This window comes from Peromyscus maniculatus, chromosome 3, assembly GCF_049852395.1.
Source record: "Peromyscus maniculatus bairdii isolate BWxNUB_F1_BW_parent chromosome 3, HU_Pman_BW_mat_3.1, whole genome shotgun sequence".
Lineage (NCBI taxonomy): Eukaryota > Metazoa > Chordata > Mammalia > Rodentia > Cricetidae > Peromyscus > Peromyscus maniculatus.
In genome coordinates this window covers 138,898,177-138,920,207 of record NC_134854.1, presented here as the reverse complement: position 1 = coordinate 138,920,207, position 22,031 = coordinate 138,898,177, and the positions used below count along the sequence as shown (strand labels likewise).

General features: G+C 49.0%; 1 protein-coding gene across 4 annotated transcripts in view; it reads left to right on the top strand.

Annotated features, from left to right (window-relative positions):
* Positions 1 to 1,181: 1,181 nt before the first annotated feature.
* The window catches only part of Rassf4 (Ras association domain family member 4), a 40,877-nt gene continuing 20,027 nt past the window's right edge, over positions 1,182 to 22,031 (top strand). For 3 of the 4 annotated variants that reach the window (XR_006070551.2, XR_013050096.1, XM_006978543.4), the window contains exons 1-3: positions 1,191 to 1,330; positions 17,189 to 17,282; positions 19,195 to 19,270. Coding sequence is in view for 2 of the 4 variants with exons in the window: in XM_006978543.4 (XP_006978605.1) it covers positions 17,221 to 17,282; positions 19,195 to 19,270 (138 nt within the window). In the remaining 2 variants the exon portion in view is untranslated. Of the gene's footprint in view, positions 1,331 to 17,188; positions 17,283 to 19,194; positions 19,271 to 22,031 lie in introns of all 4 variants that reach the window. The other variant, XM_015997270.3, reaches the window with a different exon arrangement.

Sequence of the window (22,031 nt, the reverse complement as noted above, 5' to 3'; positions counted from 1 at the left end):
CTCTTCACCTGGCGGTAGTGGACTGGAGAAGCTGGGAGTTACGGTGGAATTGCGTGCATTTGGTTTGTAAAAGCTTTTAGAAGCACTCACATATTGGTCTCAGTTCTAATGGTGCCGAGCATTTGGACTGTGGAAAGAAACATGTATTCCAACAGCAACCATAGGAAGCCCGAGTTGGCAGGGAATGGATCGTTCTTGAAGAATACAAGCAAAGGCTGAGCTGGTCACCTTTAGCCCCCTGCAGGTAGGGAAGTAGACAGGGAGAGTCTGCACACAGGAAGGAAAGGACAAAGTACAGTCTCTATGCTCACAGTCACCAGCCACAATCACTAGCAAAATTTGCTCAATCTGAGTCCCAGGACTCAAATCCCAGGCTGGTTTTCAAAGATGTTGAATACCTCACATTTTAAGAAGATCCATACCACACTCTAAAATGGCCATGTGACCCTAAGAGGATTAGAAGCCAGGGACTGAGCGGAGCTGATTTACATTACAGGGGCAGCCAAGAGGTCCTGAGGTCAGGACTGGGGATAGTGACATAAAACAGAGCCGGCAATGCTCCCCTACCCTACAGCCTGCACCCCAGCCGCCCAGCCCCCCTAAGTTCCTACAGTGGCCTGTAGTTTGAGGCTCTGCCTCTGCATTGGCAAATCTGTGCTCAGCAGACAGCCCCGGGAGAGGAAGCTAACTTTTTAATTCACCAGCTCGGATTTCTTAATGGAGCGTTCTGAGAAGCCACGCCTTTGGTTGCAGGTGCCACCTGGGCAATAAATAGATGTTGCGAGTTTCACACGCTCGCGCGAACACACACACACACACACACACACACACACACACACACACACACTCCACCCTCCCCAAGATGCACACAGTTGTAGCTGCAGCGCCTGCGCAGAGGCCTTTGTTGAAACCCAAGGATCTGCGTTACCCAGGATCCCTGGCCCCTAGGGCCCAGTCCGGCTGCTTTCTCTCTGCCTCCTGAGGCGCCCTCGAGGATTGGGAACTTAAGTGACGCGCAGAACACTTGGTGGTGCCCATGGAGATCAAGCAAGGGGGCAGATGCCCGGGGTCTTCTTGAGGGGCAACGGTAGCAAGCACTCAGGAGGGAAGAGATGGACTGATGGGCAATGCTGTTGACCAGGGAGAAGGGGCGTTCCCAGGGCGAAGAGGGGCGTGTCCGGGGGCGGGAAGAGGTGTGTCTAGGGCGGGCAGGGGCGGACCTGACCCCCTGCAGCAGAGGCCCGGCTCTGAAGCCGGGTGCAGGCACAACTCTGGTGCAGGCGGAGGGACTGCCTTGCTGGTGGCCTCTGGACCATGCGATGACTGGACGGTGAGTGATGCCTAGGCTGCAGAGGTAGTGGACGTTCTTAGACCACTCCACCCTCGACTCGGGGGCGGCGATCAGGCAGAGAGCGCTGGAGCCTGAGCACTTGTGCCCTTCGGTCGCTGTGCGCGAGTCTCCTCCCCCTGCCAGCCTGGCGCACTGGGGGCCTCCAGTTAGGGCTGAGAGTGGCATTGTGCCTAACATCTCCTAGGACAAGGCACTTTAGGGGCTAAATCTTAACAGGACACGTGGACCAAACTGCTGGCTACAGTTATGCTCACCTCACCCTCCTCTCAGCCGGTCTCCTAGAGACATGGTCTCAGAGGCGGGAAGAGGGCTTCCAGCAAAACGGTCTGATTTCACAGATGGAAACCCAACACGAGCGAGGATGATAGCTCACCGAGGCACTTGTTTCTCTGTCGCTGTTTGTGACGGTCGGCCGTGAGCAAAGGGCTTTAACACAATACGCCACTCACCCCTCACTGCGCGGTCACAATATTGCTTTCTTTATCCCCATTTTTGAATGTGAAACTGAGGCTAGACGCGTCGCAGGCTGGGGCTCTTGCTCAGCTGGTGGCGTGCTTGTGTGGCACTCGTGAAGGCTGGATTCCATCCCAAGCGCTGCATAACAAAAGCAGGGGAGGGGGGCTGAGGGGTAGAACGTTGGGGAACTGTACCTCCAAATCTCTTTAACTTCATCCCTTGGACTGTGGTTCGCCTGTGGTCCCAACTCTTAGACTGCCCGTGCCAAGACAGCCAGAACCCTTTAAACCCCTGTAAGGGAGTTTAGAAATCCCACCTTGCTGGGAATTAAAGGATGCCACATAGCAGGTGAGGGCCGGGATCCAGGAATTGAACCCAGGCAGCTTATCCGCCAAAGTGACACGCTGCGCTGGCAGGGGCAACCCTTGCTGCAGTTCGCCTGCAGGTACGAGGGTGTCACTCAGCCCCGCCAGAAGCTGTGGGAAACGAACCGGAGGACAGGTAAACACAGACCTGCCTGCGGCTTCCTGTTCCCCCAGGAGGCTGGAGGTGATGGGGAGAGGAACCTTAGCGGGAAGGAAGGGGCTGAGGGAGAGGGGAAGGGAGAAAAGAGAAGAGGAAATTCATCTTGGGTTAAACTATTGCTTGCTGGAAATTACGCTAGGGTGTGTTTCAGCACGTTGCTGTGTGTGTTTAACAGCTGGAGTCCTAACTCTCGGTAGCGCTCACACTTGCAGACTTGACAAGGCTGATGCAGAGATTGGAGTGTCCATCCGACACCCAGGAGGGTCGGAGGGTGACGTGAGGTTGAGGACAGGATTAAAGTCAGGTCTCCCTGAGTCAGAGCCAGCTGGACTGTGGGATGGAGAACAAGAACTGTGGAAGTAGAAGCTCGCGCAGACAAGTCTCGGAGGAGACAGGCTGACTACTGGCTCTCCCGGGAAGCCCTCTGCACTAGGGAGGGAGCCCACAGCCCCTCTAGGGACCTGAGCCCTGGTTTCAGGGCTAAATTCCACCTGTCTCCTGACTCTTAGGAGCCATTTCTCCTCTTTGAGTCCCACATTCCCTTCTTAGAACATTGCTATCTCCCCGGCGCCTGAAGCCCAATGTCAGCAGTGTGTGTTATGGATGAACCCTTCAGATCATAATTGTTTAACTGGTGAGGAACTCCAGTTCAAAAATAGAAAGGGTTTGACAGGGTCTGTGCAATCATCGGGGCAGGGTAAGCTTTGAGCCCAGACATTGGAAAGGCTCAGTTGCTTAACCTCTTAAAAGTACATTGAAGAAAACATTTTGAAATTGTTTTATTATTATTATTATTATTATTATTATTATTTTGTGTGTGTATGAATCACATGTTCATGTGCATGCTGTGGGTCACATGCAATGCCATGCTGCACGTGCGGGGGTCAGAGGACAACTTTGTGAAGTTGTTTATCTCCATCCATCCCCTTTTCCATGAGTTCTGAGGATTGAACTTGGGTCCTCAGGCTTGGTGGCAAGTGGCCCTTGAAACTGTTTAAAAGTAACCGCCCAACAGCTCAGAAGTGGCTGCTTGCCCAAAGCTTTTGCAGTTTCCCCAAACTTGTAGTTCCCTGAATCTCCTGCCTGCTGAAAGGGACTTCCTCTGGGACATACCCTGAGACAGAATCAGAGCCCCGCCCATGCCCTTGCCTGACCTTTAGTATCAGAGATGTGGGTTGTGGTATAATCCCCTAGCTTCGAGCCCGAGGGACATGCTAGACCAGCTGCCATTACAACTCGCTAACTCAAGATCCAGTGATGGCAGAACGGTTGGGGTCACACACCAGCTCAAAGAAAAGCTCAGCCAGAATGTTTTTCTAGGATACAGCACATTTTCAGCCTGGGATCTGGGGCAAGTGGAAGCAGGCATCCCGATCCACTTATGGTAGTATGACAATCTATGTGTGCACTCGCATGCACACATGAGCACAATCACACATGAGCACAATCACACTCACACATTTTCTGGGATGAAGGTGTTGTGTTTTCAGAAGAATCCATGTCCCAACGGATTCTAGGACCTAGCACCTTGTCTCCAGAGAAAACTCCCAGCAGCTGCACATGTCGCACAGGCTAGGGCAAAGGTCGCATGGGTATAGCAGATACTAGAGTGCCCAGGACAACCTGGCAGCAGCTAGCACCAAGTAGTCAGGGGGTCTGCTCAGCTGGGCTGCACTCCTGGACCCAGGTCATTGGAGTGGTTGTTTGGCCCCCAAACCAAAGCTGTGTGGATAACAGTTTCCATGAATCCTCCCTTCCATAGGTTGGGAGTGAGCCTGAATGGAAGTGGTGAGGACACAGAGCCAGGAAGTGTGAGGATATTATGTGAGGAGGAGTGGGAGGCTGGAAGTGAATTTATTGCCTCAGCTTACAGGAAAGAACACTGGAGGGCAACCTGTACTGCAGGTGTGTGGGTGAGGCGCTGCCCCTGGGCTACAGTTTACATCAGGAAATCACAAGGGAGGAGAGACGCTGGCCTATAGTCTGCAAAGGGACCAAGGACAAGGACCAGTCTCTTCAGAGGAAGGGGAACATTGCCAAGGAGGCCGATATTGGCAGAACAGGTTCATATAAAGTCACCGGGACCGGAGGGGACATGTAGCAGAGATGGCCTGGCTAGGGTGGTCAGCCATGGTCAGGCAGGAATGGAGATGGCGATGTCTGTGTGTCTGTTTTGTCTGCCTTCCCTGGACCTCCATCACCCCCAACTGGCACTGTACACATCCTCTCGGGGCTCCCCAGCTGGTGGGACTCAACAGCCTAGGACTAGAGCAGGAAGGAATATGGCTGAGCCAGAGGTGGGTAAGGGCAGGGGACGGGAGGAGACCTTGGAACCGGACTACAGGACAGGACAGCAGCTGCTAAGTGGCTGGCGATCTAGGTGACTGTATTGCTATGACCAGACCAGACAGCCTGTGTCCAGCCAGATCCCCTCAGCAGACAGCTGGCTCCTCTCTGGGGAAGCTCTGGCCTGTGAAGGCTGACAGGTGCTGGGAGGGCCTTTTAGAGGCTCATTGTTTTCAGAGCCTGGGCTCCTGGCCCCCGGCATGAGAAGCCAGTTGTGCAGGCCAGTGTAGCCTGCACCTGCCTTCTCTAAGTCTAGCGGCCCTGCTGGAGGAGCTTGGCTGTGCCTGGCTGTGTCCTCTTTGGTCTTGGGGGTCAAGCCACTTTGTTTCTTATTTGCTTTGAATCACACCTAAATATGAATGGTGCCAGGAAAGGTTAAAACAGAGGCAGCCAAGCTCTCTGGTTTCACTGACCAACTTACATTTTACTTTCAACATTGACCCATTGCCCGTATTGCCAAGTAAGGACAGAACCATCTCCATTCACCAGCGTGGAAAGGACTCTCTAAGACTGAAAAACAGGTCACACATCAGCTCACAGTAAAAGGCTGTTCGGTGCGCTCAAGTTTATTTCCTGAATATTCCACTCCAGTGGTGTCCCTGGCTTGCTCCTTCTGCGACCGATCCAGAGGGAATGGTCCCACAGTGACCCAAAGAATCGGAATCAGCCTTCCTCTGTGAAGAGAAAAAGGGCCTAGACCTCTGAGATGTAAACACTCCCGTGGCCTTTGTCACTGTACAGCAGGCTGTGTGCCAGCTGTCGCTGCCTCCACAGGCCTGGCAGAACAGAGCAGTCGCTGAAGCGAAAAGTGGGACAACTCACTCATTGTCTGCTCACGGAGGGAAGGTAGCCAGGTAATGCTACCTCCTGAGGCTCCTCTGAGGAGTGGAGAATGCATCTATACCAGCCAGGGAAGTGAGCTTGGAGGTCTGAGCTTTGTGTGTTGGGGGGTGGGGGCGCAAGACCAGGACAAAGGCTGCTGGGGGAGGGGGAGAGGGAGGAGTAGCCCTGCTGACTCTGGATGTCCAGTTACATCTGTGGCTGCTTTTCAAACTTGCCCGGGTGGCAGGCCAGGCCAGGCCAGCTGCATCTTCTCCCCATCTACTTCTCCCAAGGAGCATCTGTCTGCACACTGAACCTCTGCCTCAGATTCGGTTCCAGCTAAGAGTATGAGTATAGTTTTTGATTGTAAAAGATTAAAAGTAGACCACTGAAGATGCTTGCCTTTGGACACCCTGCCCAGAACACAGGGAGATTCGGCACTAGGCAATCAGTTTCAGAAAAACAACCCAAAGAGACACTCCACTTTGCTTCCTGACAGGAGTGGAAGTGTTCTCTCTTCAAGCTCTCCCTGTCAGCAAGTCTCTAGAACACTCCTTAGGTACACTGTGCAACTCACTAAGACACTGTGAGCATAAGAATGAGCAACAGCAGGCTCAGATCAACCCAGTAAAGGATCTTAAAGGCAAAACAATGTTCACATGTTATCCAAAGTGGTAGTCACAACTTGTGCCCCAACTCAGGTCTGGCTACCTTTCTTGAGTAAGCTAATTAAAAGAGCCAAACTGAAAATGGAAAACAGAAGCCAGGCACAGTGGCACACACCTATAATCCCAGCACTAGGGAAGCAGAGACAGGTAGATCTCTGTCACTTCAAGAATAGCCTGGTCTACAAAGGAAGTTCCAGACAGGTAGGGCTGTTTCACAGAGAACTCCTGTCTCGAACCGCCCCCCTAAAAAAAAGTGGAAAACAGAAAAAGGAGATATATTCAATGCGGTCACACTAGGAAGAGGGACAAAGAAGGCCAGTGACCCCACAAGTCCCTCTGACCTCCAATGGCGCAGACTTCCTTTTAGGCCACCAACCTGCTCCCAAATCATGACACAGAGACTTATTATTAGTTTTGAATGCTTGGCCTTAGCTTAGCTCTTATCTCTTGCTAGCTCTTATAACTTAATCTGTTTCTTTTCATCTACCTTTCGCCTCAGGGCTTTTACCTTTCTTTCCTTCTGTATATCTTATTCAGTTCACTGCTTCTCGTGTCTGTCTGGCTGGTGACTGCCTGGCTTCTGACCCCAGGGGGATCCCTTCTCTCATTCTCTAGACTTCTCCCCCTTATAGCAGGAATCTTAAAAGGTCTTATTAATAAAACAAACCCGGAGCCAAGTATTGGGGTGAACACTGGAAGATCAGAGAGACAGAACAAGCCACAGCTAACCTCACCTGGCCAGCTTCTCAGATGGTCTTATTTCCTCAAAATGGAAGCTTCTGTGTCCTCATCCCAATGACTCTCAGCTGAACTGCGCTGCTAGAAGTCTAAAAGCTTAACCAGCCAAATCTTCTAGTTTCTGGTCCTCACGCCTTAAATACCTTTCTGCTTTCTACCACCACTCCCTGGGATTAAAGGCTCGCTTTCTGGGATTAAAGGCGTGAGTCACCATGCTTCGTTGTATCCTTGAACACATGGATTTTTGCCTCTGGAATGCTAGGATTAAAGGTGTGTGCTACCATGGCCTATCCTAAGTATCTAGTGGCTTTTCTGCTTCTCTGACCTTCCAGATAAGTTTATTAGGGTACACAATATTTTTGGGAACACAATACCACCACACCTCCTATTTATTCTCTCTGCCTGCCAGCCCCACCTAGCTCTCTCCGACCTAGCTATTGACTGTTCAGCTTTTTATTAGATCAATTAGGTGTCTTAGGCAAGCAAGGTGAAACAAATGCAGTACATCTTTACATAGTTAAACAAATGTGGCACAAACAAATGTAACACATCTTTACATCAATAACAAAGGCAGCAGAAACAAATGTAACACACCCTCACATAGTTAAAGTAATATTCTGCAGTATAAAAAAATACAACACATCTTTGCCTAGTTAAAATAATATCCCACAACATCTCCAGGATCCTGAAGTGCAGTGAAAATTTAAATAGAGGGTCAGGGGTATGCACATCTAGCCAGTTCTGGTTAAGGTGTGGTCCCTCCTACCTTTGACACAACCTTGTCTGATCTTGTAAGGTTGTATGTAACAGACAGGTTATGAGGACCAGGTGAAATCTCTTTCCAGAAGACAAGTTCCCCTTTGCTTGTCTTGTCCTTCTCCCAACATGAGATTTCTGGGGAAACTCCCATTTATTTGGAGTCCATTGTTTCAATAGCCCTATAGTCAGATCGAAAGTCACGAGTTATCTCTAGAATGTCTTCATTTCTGCAAGGCTGGTTAAGCAATTGAGGAGGGGGGATTCTGTGGGACACCCCAAAGCTCAAACTCTGGAGCTCAGTGGCGAATGGTGTACACTCTACCCACCGGGGAGGAGGCATTTGACAGCCAGGGATACCAAGTGACTCACCCAAGGCCTCCTGGCTGATGAGGACAATGAAATAATGTGTTGCTCTAGTACAGAGGCTGTTTTTCTAAGGACCTGAAGCTCCTCCCCCAGGAGACCTATGGCCTATGGAAAGTTGGAAAACCTGTTTTGCTGAAATGGCCCCTTCTGACTTCCCTCCAACCCCCAACCCCCAAGCGCCCCCCATGATTACTGCCTCCTTGTGCTCCCATGAATGTTATGGGCATACTCTTTGTGCTCCCATGAATGGGCATACTCCTTCCCTGACAAGCTTCTCTGTTTACCCTGTGAGAAATCCAGCTGCTCCTCACACCCCCCCCCACCCCCCCAACCCCCCCACCCCCCCACCCCCCCCACCACCCCCCCGCTTCCACCCTTTCCCCTCTGAGCATCTGATGCTACCCGACTACAAGAGAAACCACCAGCTCCTGGGGCGTGTCCTCAGGGACCTGCTGAGGGCAGACAAGAGAAGGCAGTGTCTCCTTAAACCGTCACTTGGTGCTCTAATGGATTGGCTCCCTGCCAACTGCCTTTCTGTCAACCAAAGCAGTCCCCTTAAATTTTACCTGCATAAATTTCCCATGTGAATAAAGAGTTCTTCAGCTGAGGAGATATCAAAGCCATGGAGGGCAATATTCTTATTGCACAGATAGGAAAATCAAGGCTCAAAAGGCAAGGCATGCATATGAGCCACTCAGATCTTAGTAGCTCCCAGCCTAGAGCCCCTTAAAAAGACCTTTCTGTTAATAAACAGCCACTGCTTGACTTAAAGGAAACTCCACTTACGGGTGCTTCTACTGCATAGTAAGAGAAAGGGAGTATTCTCATTCTGAGGGAGAATAAAGGTATTGTCAACTAAGCCAGGTATGAGTCCAAAGCCACAAACTAGCTCCATACTGAAGTATGTCTCTCTTGCAAGTGTGTGCTCCACTTCGTTTCTTTCTCTTTATTTTTTTTAATTCACTATGTAGCCCTGACTGCTGTAGTAAGAAATGCCTGAAACACCAGTGTGTAAGTTAGCCCGGCACTGCTTCTCTTTCCAAGTGCAAATCCACTGTGGATGGGTCAAGGATGCAGACCCACAGAATCACAGCATCATTAGAACACATGGCTTTCTGGCTAACTATGGCAACACACAGGCACTGGTTCTTTTTCTTTAAAACAAAATTGCAGGGGGGAGGACTGGAGAGAAGGCTCAGCAGCTTAGAGCCCTGGTTGCTCTTCCAGGGGACCCAGGTTTGATTCTCAGCACCCACTTGGTGGCTCACACCATCTGTTAACTCCACTTCCAGGGAATCTGGCACCCTCTTCTGGCCTCCCTGGTTACTTGGCATGTCGTGCACATACATACATGCAGGCAAACATTCATACATATTAAATTAAATAAGCCTAAAACTTGTTTAAAAATATTTGTTTATAATTTTAGGGAGGCTGGGTAGAGGGCTCAGTGTTTACGAGCGTATACTGCTCTTGCAGAGGATTGGAGTTCAGTTCCCAGAACCCGTGTTGGACAGCTCACAACTGTCTGTAACTCCAGCTTGGTTAGATTTGATGCGTCTGGCCTCCTCTTGTGGAGGGAGAGGGAGGGGGAAGAGGAGAGGAGAGGAGAGGAGAGGAGAGGAGAGGAGAGGAGAGGAGAGGAGAGGAGAGGAGAGAGAGAGAGAGAGAGAGAGAGAGAGAGAGAGAGAGAGAGAGAGAGACTATTTAAAATAAAAATTTAAATTAATTTTTGCATTAGCACATCAGGTAACGGGTTTCACTGTAGCATCTCTAAGCACATAAGCCATTATACTTTGTTCTGACTCTTCTCCCTCCTCACTGTCCTCCCTTGTGCTTCCTGCCCCCGCCCACCTCTGTTCCCTTCCTTCTTCCAGATAGTTCCCCCTTCTTTTGTTTTCATATCACATTATTCTATCACCCTCATTTCTGTACACTCCCTCCATTGTGATCTCTTTCTCTACTTCATGATCCTTGTTCTAGTTACACACACACAGAGAGAGAGAGAGAGAGAGAGAGAGAGAGAGAGAGAGAGAGAGAGAGAGAGAGAGTTAAACCTAGGCTCCATATTGAGAGAACCCGAGATAACTGTCTTCCTGAGTCTGGCTCCATTTACTTTACACAGTGGTCTCCAGCTCCATCCATTTTCTTCACATGTCATGATTCATCTTTTTCTTACAGCTGAATAAAATTCCATTGCGTGTGCCGCTGTGTCCATGGTCCATGGCAATAGACAGGAGCTGGTTCTTTTTCTTTAAAATGTTAACAACAGCAACAACATCCATGGGTATGTGACTTAGACCCTCAGGCATATACGTGGAAGTGGCGTAGCTACGTCATACGCTACTGCTTTTTCTCATTTTTTTTAGGAATCTCCATATTGATTTCCCTTGTGAATGCACAAATTTACATCCCCACAGTGGCGTATCAGCTCCCTTCCCCCACGTTCTTGCCAGCATTTGTTTTCTTCATAACAGATGTTCTAACTGGGGTGAGAGGGACTCTAAGGCAGTTTTAATTTGTGTTTTTTCCAATGGCCAAGAACGTTGAATACGTTTTCAAGTACTTATTGACCATTTGTATTTCTTCTTTTAAGTCATCGGATGATTCAGATTTCTGTGTAAGTTCCTTGGCTCTTTATGTGTTCTAGATATCAGTGCATTGATGCGTGGCTGTCGATGATTTTCCCATGCTCTGTAGGTGGTCCCTTCACTCTACCAGCTGTCCCTTTGTCACATGATGTCATCTGTCAGTTCCTGGGGTTTTTTCATAAGCAGTTGGAAAGTCTTTTCAGGAAGTCCTTGCTTATGTCTGAGACATGAGGTGTTCTTCCCATTTTTCTCTAGCACTTTCCAAGTTGCAGGCTCTCAATAAGGGCTAGTTTCGTTCTTCTACACAGAAGAATTTAGTTTTCTCAGCACATCTGTGAGGCAGGCTGTCTTTTCTGCAATATATGGTTTTGACAGACACCTTTGTCAAAATTTTGGTGGCCATGGCTGTGTGTCTTATTGCAGGTCATTTATTCCAGTCCTTGATCTAACATCTGCTCTGATATTTTTGTTATAATGACTGTGTGATATACTGTGAACAGGTGCAGTGGCTGTGTGATATACTGTGAACAGGCACAGTGGCTGTGTGATATACTGTGATCAGGTGCAGTGGCTGTATGATATACTGTGATCAGGTGCAGTGGCTGTGTGATATACTGGGATCAGGTGCAGTGGCTGTGTGATATACTGTGATCAGGTGCAGTGGCTGTGTGATATACTGGGATCAGGTGCAGTGGCTGTGTGATATACTGTGAACAGGTGCAGTGGCTGTGTGATATACTGGGATCAGGTGCAGTGGCTGTGTGATATACTGTGATCAGGTGCAGTGGCTGTGTGATATACTGTGATCAGGTGCAGTGGCTGTGTGATATACAGGGATCAGGTGAAGTGGCTGTGTGATATACTGGGATCAGGTGCAGTGGCTGTGTGATATACTGTGAACAGGTACAGTGACTGTGTGATATACTGGGATCAGGTGCAGTGGCCCTGTGATATACTGTGAACAGGCACAGTGACTGTGTGATATACTGGGAACAGGTGCAGTGACTGTGTGATATACTGTGATTAAGTGCAGTTATACCTCCAGCATTATTCATTCTGCTGAGGATTGCTTTGGCTATTTTGGTCTATATAGATGTTAGAATTGTTTTCTTCTAGTTTTATGAAGAATGTCATTGAGATTTGAGTGAGGATTGTGTTGAATCTGTATATCATCTTTGGTAATATAACCATTTTCACAATATTAATTATTGTGAAATAATTGTGAATAATAGGTTGGTCAATCCTTGATGGCCAACCTATGACCAGCATTGTACCAAATGGGGGGAAATTGAGAGCATTTCCAGTAAAATCTGGAAGAAGACAAGGATGCCAACGAACAGTAAGAAAAGTGAAAGGGAAAAAATGGGATACGAATTGGAAAGGAAGAAGCCAACTTGTTCCCAGTTGTAGACAACGTGACCCTGTCCTTAAAGAACACTAAAGACTCTTCAGACATCTCTCAGAACTGATCAACACTCTCAGCAAAGTAACAGGATAAAAAGTAGGCATAAAGAGTCCGTGGTTTTTCTATATAACCACAGCAGACTTGCCAAGGAAGAAACCAGAGAGGTTCCAGACACCACTCATGACAGCCTCTAAAACCCAGTATGTGTGGGGATTCTCATGAAAGTGGGTAGAACTGGAAAACAGACATTAAAGGAGGTGGCCCAGGTTCAGGCAGACAGGTGCTACATGTTTGCTGTCCTATGCAGAACCTCGTTTCTACTTTTTGCATGTGCGGACTCATGGTGGAGTGAGTGTGAGTAGGTATCAGGAAACTGGTTGCTAATGCCATCAGGAAGTTGATCCACACATGTCCCTTTGTAGCAGAAAGGCCAGAATTGGTAGCATGGCCCCACGTTCAGGGAGTTGGGGAGATTACTAATCATTTTACATAATCATTCTGGGGGCAGCCAGGGTTTCTGCCTGAAGCACCCAGCTTTAAGTAGAAAGTACTCATAAAACCCCAGATTTCTTGTTTCCTTTGAGTAAACCAGAAGATCTACACTTTGAAAAGAGGAATGTGTCCCCAACTCCCTCTGTGGCAACAGTTCCCTAACTAAGTCACCCCCTTAGTCCCTGGACACAGTTACATTTTTGTTTTTCTTTCTGAGACATACTCTCACTCTGGAGTCCATGCCAAACTTCAATTTGCAATGACCCCCCTGTTTCAGTTTGGGGTTACAGGGCTGAGCCTGACTTACATACTGCTGAATGTACAGCTCGGAAAGAACTGTCTTGTGGGGGAGCCTATGAACGACTCTTGTACTCACTTCTCCCTGCAAAGTAGGTGTTCTTGGTCACAGAGACGAGAGGTGAAGCAGAAAGACATTGACGACCGCCCCGCTGTGCTCTGGTGCTCCCAGGAGCATCACGGAGTCAGCTGAGATTATAAATACCGAAAGGGCCCCGGGCGAGAGGCTCCTCCCGCTCACCCCACCCTGGCCAGGGCTTGCTTTGCAACTGGTTTGCTGGGGCAGCTAAGGAGAGGCAGAGAGGAAGACTCTTCTGGAACACAGCCAAAGCCCTGTGAAAGGAAAGCATGTCAAGCTTGGGCAAAGCTGGGGTTTCGTGAAGGAAAGGGGCAAAAGCTGGCTGAAGATGCAGAGGACAGCAAGGGAAAACCCCACTGGCCATCACTCTGGAGTTACTGCAGCCCGTTCTGTAAGGAGCTTGCTCAAAATTTCACAGTGTTATGCCATAGGCCTGTGGAACCAGCCTCGACCCAGAAACCCCAACACCGGGCATTCCCCTGGGTGGAACACTTCTGCTCTGGCAAGTTTGAGGAACTAACTACCCAGACATGGAGTACATCCATTCTTTCCACAAGCCAAGCATGAGGAACCTAGCCCTATTTTGAAAACCCTGTTGCTGGGCCAACGAGAATACACAGGGAGTCCCCAGCTCTGATCCCAGAGGGGCAGTGCTGCATCACTACATAGGCCGAAGCCTGCCCTGCAAGGGGCCGGGCCTCTCTGCAGGCCATGGCTGGTCTTGCTTTAGAATGGGTAGAGCTGTGTTGATGGGATCGTTCTAAGGTTGCTATTCAGCACATCTCCTGTCACAGGCCACAAGAATATGAAATAAGAGTTCAGCTGAATATAATAAGCTATACCTTGATCGACCAAAGAGTTCTTCAAGAGGGAAGCCATTTATCGAGGAATATTTGGTGTTATTCAGCTTTTAATATTTATCAGCTGTCTTCTGCTATGAAATTCTTGTGCGCTCATATACTAGGCCATATGACAAACAGAACAAGCTTCTCAGACCCACTGCTGATCTACTAGGTAACACCCCTACAGAAGCTAGGAGCCAGGTGGACTATAGATGCACAGCTTTGTTTCTTGTGCAAATGAAGCTCAGACTATCCCTTTCCCTCAGACCTAGTTGCACTGAAGAGTGATTGACTCAGAACACTAGGGCTTTTGGTATAACCAGGTGCAGTAAAGACTGGAGCAGAATTCCTGGCCCAGGCAGAGGGAAGACAACAAGGCAGAGTTTCTGTGGATGGTAGGGCAGAGTCACATGGGCAGAGAGAAAGGAACAAGGCAGATCTTTTGTAAAGAATAAGGATTGGGTCAGGTCAAGAGAGAAGGAAGAGAAGAAATGAGCATGGATGGAGAAACTGAAGATGAATATGAGATTGAAAGCTAGGAGCTTACTATTAGGCTACGAGAGGACAGAAATAGAAAGGACAAAGAGGAACTGAGTGTCAGGATGGAGCGGAAGCTGTGGAGATAGATCTTTGTCTTAGAGAAGAAAAGTAAACGGACAAAAGAACATGGTGCACCTAGGTTCTTTTCCCTCAGATAACCCCACACCAGACTTAGCGTCTTCCCCAGGACCCTGGGAGGGATTTTCTCAGGGCAGGCCCCTGGGAAAATACTGATAATCTCCCCTACATCCTTCATTTCTCCTGGCCAGTGGTAATTCTCCTGCTTCTATAATCAACCAATGGCTGTTCAGGGATGATATCTGTCTTGTGGGTTTCAGGCAGGGAGAGAAGAGGAGCACACTGGACTGATCAGAGGGATTAAAGAGTAGAGCTTGTACCAGCACTGAGGGTATACTGGGCTTCATCTTGCTGCCCAGCAAATAGGAAGGACCCTCAGGGAAGGCCCTCGGCCAAAAGCAGTAGCTCTAGCCTATCTCTACTTTCTGTAACTGGGGGCAACCTTGGTCTGAAATTATTTTATTTTATTTTACAATACCATTCAGTTCTACATATCAGCCACGGGTTCCCCTATTCTCCCCCCTCCCACCCCCTCCCCTTACCCCCAGCCTACCACCCCATTCCCACTTCCTCCAGGGCAAATCCTCCCCCGAGGACTGCGATCAACCTGGTAGACTCAGTCCAGGCAGGTCCAGTCCCTTCCTCCCAGACTGAGCCAAGTGTCCCTGCATAAGCTCCAGGGGTCTGAAATTATTAAGAGGAACATTCTAGAAATAAAATTTTAATAACTAGCTGGTAAGTTTTAAGTTGAATGCCATCCTGAGGAGCACGATGAACTCTCCCTGCCCAGACACGAAGCATCCCTGTGTCCCTCATAGACACACTCAATGCGTTACACATCTGTTAGAGTCGCTCAGTAGCCATCATGTCATCAGGCTGACTGTCAGGCATCAGTGCTTGGGTCAAGGAACCCTCGTTTTGCTTGTTTGATTTAATGACGTGGTTATTGAATGCTCCACAGGCAGTCATGCTGTCTGGACAGACACACCGAAGATAAGTGAAAAGGAGCAAATTCTCCACTCAGTAAGAAATAGTAATGTGCTATGTTGCTCGGATCTAGCAAAAAATGAGTCTGCTGCCTGTGAATTTTCTGACAGAAAAAGATTCAATGTGAGTTTTGTTTTCACCTAAAACTCTACAAGATGTGGCCACAACCCAGACAGATGCATAGCTAAGCTGAGAAGGCCTTCAATCATAGGGTGTGGCACCTTTCACAATCTCAGGAACCCACGGGGCGAAGCACACCTCTGCGTGTGCTAAGGGATAACTATAATTCAGAAGATGCCAAAAGGACAGAGAGAGGTTCTTGTACTTCCATGAAAGCAGTATGGGCAGACCTGAAGGCCAGCATGCTTCCTGACTGTGGGTCGAGGGAGCCACAGAGAGCTTCAAATGTGAATCCACTACAGAAACGGGATGCTGGACATGGATCCACATGGCTTATAGGATTAAGAACTTGCCAAGAGCATATAGAGTGGAGGAGTCGAGAGGCCAGAATCAGGCACCCAGACTCTTATGTCTGAAGAGTGTCCTACTCCTGTTCATTGGTTGGTTTGGGGCTTCATCTCTATCCTTTTTGCTCATCATAAAGTGGGAATATTGATTAGAGCCTCACAGTGCTGTGGATTATGCTCGTTGTTAATAAAAAACTGATTGGCTGTTATCAGGGCAAGAAGAGAGTGGGCAAGACAGCCTGACACAGAGAGAATGATGGGAAGAGGAAGGGTGGAGTCAGGGCAGTCACCCAGGAAGCAAGGCATGCTAAAGGACAGGGAAAGCCATGAGCCATGTGGCAATACATATTTAATAGAAATGGGTTAATTTAAATGTAAGAGTTAGCAAGTAGTAAGCCAGCCTGAGCTATTGGCTGAGCATTTATATTAATAGTAAGTCTCTGCGCATTTATTTTGGAGCCAGTGGTTGATACAGGAAAACTCTAATTGCATCATTGTGTTGTTGTAAGGACTAGACAATTCATAGAACTGCTTGTGGTCCAGAAGGAATACATGTGATACAAATGAGTCCTCATGGGAAGAGATGGCCCAAGGGAGTAGACTCCAAAGTAATTGATAGATCATTGCCCCAGCTCAGTGGGAAAGGAAGAGAGAGGACCAGAGTAGTTTTGGAAAACTCCAGAAAAGCCAAGAAGAAGCCATCATTCAGAATGTTCACCCAAGAGAAAAGAGTATGTGACTTAAAATGCTTAGGAACTGACCCAGAATCTTGGAGAGCCTGTAGAACTTTCCAGAGGGACAGATGAGCTCCTTGACCTGACACTTCCAATGTTAACCACCCTGTACTTGAACAAGCATGACCTTAGTGTGGATAAATGTTCTCATACCAGGGCTATGGATGCCTGTACGACACTGGCTGGGGCTCCTCCTGGCTTCCCCATCAGCACACCTGTGCTGGATAATTTCATGTCACCCTGACACAAGCTAGAGTTATCTGGAAGGAGGGAACTTTAATTGAGAAAATACCGCCATAAGATCCAGCTGTAAGCCATTTTCTCAATTAGTGATTGATGGGGAGGGCCCAGCCTGTTGTGGGTGGTTCATTCCTGGGCTGCTGGTCCTGGGTTCTATAAGAAAGCAGGCTGAGCAAGCCATGGGAAGCAAGCCAGTAAGCAGCACCCCTCCGTGGCCTCTGCATCAGTTCCTGCCTCCAGGTTCCTGCCCTGCTTGAGTTCCTGTCCTGACTTCCTTCGATGACAAACAATGATACAGAAGTGTAAACCAAATGAACCCTTTCCTCCCCAGGTCACTTTGGTCCTGGTGTTTCATCACAGCAGTAGGAACCCTAACTAAGACAACACCCTTTGCTGTCTTTCTGACAGGTGACTTTTGGGTCTGAAGACAAGAGTCGAAGATGAAGGAAGATTGCTCCTCCAGCTCTCATGTGCCCATCAGCGACAGCAAGTCCATTCTGAAGTAAGTTTGAGTGTGCAGTGTGTGTGTGTGTGGGGGGGCACTCTACAACCACCTGTGGCCTTTCCCTGCATGGAGGCCAGGATGCCAGTGTTAGAACTCTTTAGATGTGGTACTGCCCTGGGGACAGTGGTGGGTGCTTTTGTTGGGGGTGACCCCTCTTTGGAGATCAAGGTATTCTTCAGGATATGGATTTGAGCAAGAGGGGGCTGCCCATAGAACTCTACAGTGACAGTATTTAATTTGCTTAAAGACTAGAATTATATGAAAACTCTTCCTGTATGAAACAGTTTAAAAATCTGGCTGTGGGTTTTAATGAAAAAGGTGTACTTTATTGATACATTTTAACTTTGCTTATTTTTATTCACTCTGTCTCATAAAAACTACATGGAATAGTTTCTCTGAAGTAAAGAAAAGCATCTTTTTATTATACTTATTTATTTACTTATGTGTGTGTGTGTGTGTGCGCACGTGTGTGTGTGTGTGTGTGTGTGTGTGTGTGTGTGTGTGTCTGTCTGTCTGTCTGTCTGTCTGTCTCTGGGGTGGGGAGTGCCTGCCACAGCAATTATGTGGAGGTCAAAAGACAACTTGGTCTCAGGGATCAGACTCAGTTCACCAGGCTTGGCAGTAAGTACCTTTATCTGCTGAAGCATCTTGCCAGCCAAGAAGCATATTTTTTTTTTTAATTTTTAAAGTCTGCCCCCATTTTATCTTGCATTTTGAATACTTTCTACAATGGGGCACGATAAACTTCACATGCCTGTGTAGTTCCCAATAATTTTGTGTCCAACCTTTAGATATCTGTGGGCCCAGGGCAAATGCAAAACGGACTCCTCCCGGCTTGTTGCTGTCTCTAAGTTGCACTTTGTTGCCTGTTGGATCCCAACATCTTCACATCACACACAGGACACACACCCGCCTGACCCCCAGAATGTCACTGTTCTGTTGTTGTGCTCTGTGTGTGTGAAGGAGGTGCTGCTTGGGAAGGTGACAGAGCACTGGGGTGGGTCCAGCAGGGGACCATGGCCAGGAAGACAGAACATATACTAGGTAACAACCACTTCACACACAATCATGTACCAGCCCTCGCTGATTCCGTGTTGATGGGCAAGCGTTCTGGATGCTCAGTTCAGGATTATGCCATGCTAGTTTTACCATGCTAGTTTTACCTGCCTTTTTTCCTTCCTTTTCAACCTCCTGGGAGGTTGAAAATCACCTGCATGTCTCACGCCCCATAATCCCCTAGCCTATCCCAACACTACACTAATTTTTCCTGTCCTGACAATCCCTAGGGTACAATGGCTTTCTGATGTGTTTGGGCAGAGTGGCCTGCTTGGACCCTGTCACCCTCATCCCAGAACTGTACCTCTGGGCAGTCAAGACAGGAAAAAGGCAGACCCCACCTCTCTTGAGGCCCCACAACAGCTGGTGATCCAAGCCACTGAGGTCTTCGGAGGCAGCGGGTCAGAGGAGAGCACAGGAAGGCTGTTAGTGCTGCTCCTATGCAGTACTGAACGTGTGTGTGTGTGTGTGTGTGTGTGTGTGTGTGTGTGTGTGTGTGTACATACATATGTATATGTGTATACACACACACACACACACCCTAGGTGCTGCCTGTGGGGTGGGAACCTCCCTGGGAGGAGTTTCGCTAACTTCTCAGCACCTCATCTTGACTCCTGTCCTCCTCCAACTCACACAAGGGCCCAGATGCAGAGGCTGCTGGGCGATGAAGGAGCAAGTGTCACGATGGGACAATCCGGTCTCTTGGGTGATTATATGTGGTTAGCAAAAAACATATGCTTCTATATTTATTTTACAGATGAAAAAAGTGACGCCAGTGGTGGCCATGCCTTGTCCAAGCCCCACCCTCACCCCCCACTCCCCAAGTATACACATGTGTCTTGTGTCTTTTTAGGTCAGAACTCTTAAGCCTGCTCAAAACCTACAACTGCTACCATGAGGGCAGGAGCTTCCAGCTAAGGCACCGTGAGGTGAGACCTATAACCCTTTTTGCTTGTGGGGTCATCCTTTGGCTTGGCTCGTGTGGACTGCGGAGGTGTGCGTCTGTTGTTTCCAGGGTAGTTGGGCAACCTAGCTCCTTCACTCTCCATGTGTTCCAGGCTGGCTCTTGTCACACTCCCTGGCCAGGAACCAGGTTACCAGCAGGCAGGGTTGGGGTGTCCCTGTCCCAACAAGGACATCACCTCTACCCACATGTAGTGCTGGGCTTGTGGGTGTCAAGGCTTGGGGCCTGTCTAGCCCCTTCTTCCTCTGCCCATCACACCACTCAGTGAGAGAGCGGAGGGAATTTGGTCCCTCTGTGCTCTTCCCACACTCCACAGATGGCAGTGTGCCAGCTCCCACTGAGCCCATGCTGACACTCAGTTCAATGAGTGTACCACACTAGTTTCACCTGACCAGCCTGACCAGGTGTCCTGGGCCACCTCACCTGTGCTCGTTCACTGTGGCACCCTCTCCTGAGAAGTGGTGCTTGACTGATGTTGGGGTACAAGCTCATATGACAAGGGGCATATGGAGGGCAGATCCTAACTTTAGGTGACAGCCACGCATCGGAACCCATGCCTACAATGTGTAAATGTGGCCCTGGTGGGGACTGATTTTTTTTCAAAAGAGACTAGATATCTGGAATTTCACGAGGGATTTATTAAACCTTGTAACACCCTGGGGAGTGTCTAGCAGGGTCCAGGCTGGGATCTACTTGAGGGAAATCAGGCCATGCCCGGACTTCCACCATCCATGACCTCACAAGGGTACCTCAGTTGTGGCTTTGTGCCCCTAGTTGTGTCTAGTCCTATACAATTTATAGTCTGATGAGAAGGCTCATGGTGGAAGGTTTTATTTGGGGGATTTCCATGGATGAGACCTAGCTGCTGGGTGTGCTCATCTCAGTGTCTGAAAAGGGCCAGCAGAAACTCCCAGAGGCCTCTGCTGGGAGGTAGCTGCTGGGTCCTTGAACCACCCTCGTCTTGCTTTTTCATCAGCTCACAGCCTTCTGTGGTCCTAGACTAGAGCTGGCCAATGTCAAGCAGGCAGCGTGGCAGGCCACAGGCCAGGCCAGCGGTGTTTGGTACCTCCACTCATGTGCAGTGGGAGAGGCCGTAGGTTCCTAGTCCAGGCAAGGCCAGGGCCGTCTATGCCATCTCCAACAAAAACCCCATGCTCTGCCTTTCTTCTTGTGCCCTCCTGTCTCCTCAGCTTGGGCTTTGGCACCAGCGCCGATCCCTCATTCCCCTCTCTGTCTCCTGCTTCCGGTGCCTTGCGGTTCTCTCTCATCCTCTTCCCTTTGAGCAGGGCTCTCCACTGCTGTCCCACCTGCCCGCTCCCAGGCCCCCCAGCTCTGCCTAGCCTCTTACCTCTCTGACCTGGCTCTGGTCCCAGAGTCCTGCCATCTCTGGTTCCACTGGCTCTTTTCTCACCTGAGTGATGAACTTCCGGGAGCTGGGACTGGGCCCCGCCCCCCTGGTTCTGCATGTGTCAGGTCAAGCTTTGTACACAGTGTAGACCTGGGCCATTCAGGAGAAAAACATCCCGAGTCTCAAGCTCCAGTGTGATGGGCAGCCAGGGAGGGAGGCAGAAAAATGGGGTTAGAGAGGTTTGGGTTTTTGACCTGTGCCACTAAGTGAGGGAGCTGTGCCTACCTCAGATCCCTGGCATAGGCACAGAGTGTGGTGGGTGGGTCTTGGCTGGGTTTCCCTTCCTTGGCTTTGGATGTTTCTGGGACTGATGTTACTAACGTTGGGGTGGTTCTCTGCTGTGGTCCTTGTGTCAACATCCTCAATATCACTAGGGAACTGACTGGAAACAGAAATCATATGTGTGTGCATGCCCATTCACGCACACACACATACACACACAAACACACACATACATACACACACACATACACACACACATACACACACACACATACATACATACATACATACACACATACATACACACACACACACACACACACTCACACACACAAAACAAAAACTTTTCTTTCTCTCATTAGTGATTTAGCAAATTTTTTAGGGCATTCTGATAGAAGGTTAAGTTTGAGAATAATTAACACACTCCTCTAATCCTGGCACTCAGAAGCTGATGCAGGAGGATTGTCATGAGTTCATAGCCAGCCTGTGACACCTAGTAAGTTTCAAGTCAGCCTGAGCCACATGACAAGACCCTGATCTTATCACTTGGGATTCCTCAAGGCAATCCTTTCTGTGGGAGCAGCTGTATGGGAAGAGGTAGATAGCCCTGAGCATGCCATGGGTTTTTATGAGGGACAGTCCACATTGAAAATCAGTGAACTTGGCAGCTGGCAAAACTCATCCCTGACAGCCTCTCCTGGCAGGGAGCTAACCACAGTAGGGGCTTTGCCTACTAAACCCATGGGACAAACTGATCTGACCTGGGTGGCACCAGGAAATACCTTTCAGGAGCCTTCTGCGGCATTAATAGACTGCAGGCAGTCTGAGGAAGTATGTGCTTTTTCAAGGTAACAACCACCATAGAAGCAAGCCTGCAGGTCCAGAGTCTCAGATTTCTGGAAGACAGTCATGATTGCCTCCTGGGGTGTCATGCCCACTGACATCTCACAGAGTCCCTGTGATTCACCTACCACCCAGTACAAGGGTCTCAGACCTGCAGCTGGCCATCCAGGATCCCATGTCTGAAGTAATCACTGTAGAACAATCCCAGAATGGCCTGTCCTTGGCATCACAAACACAGGCAGCTGGAGGAAGT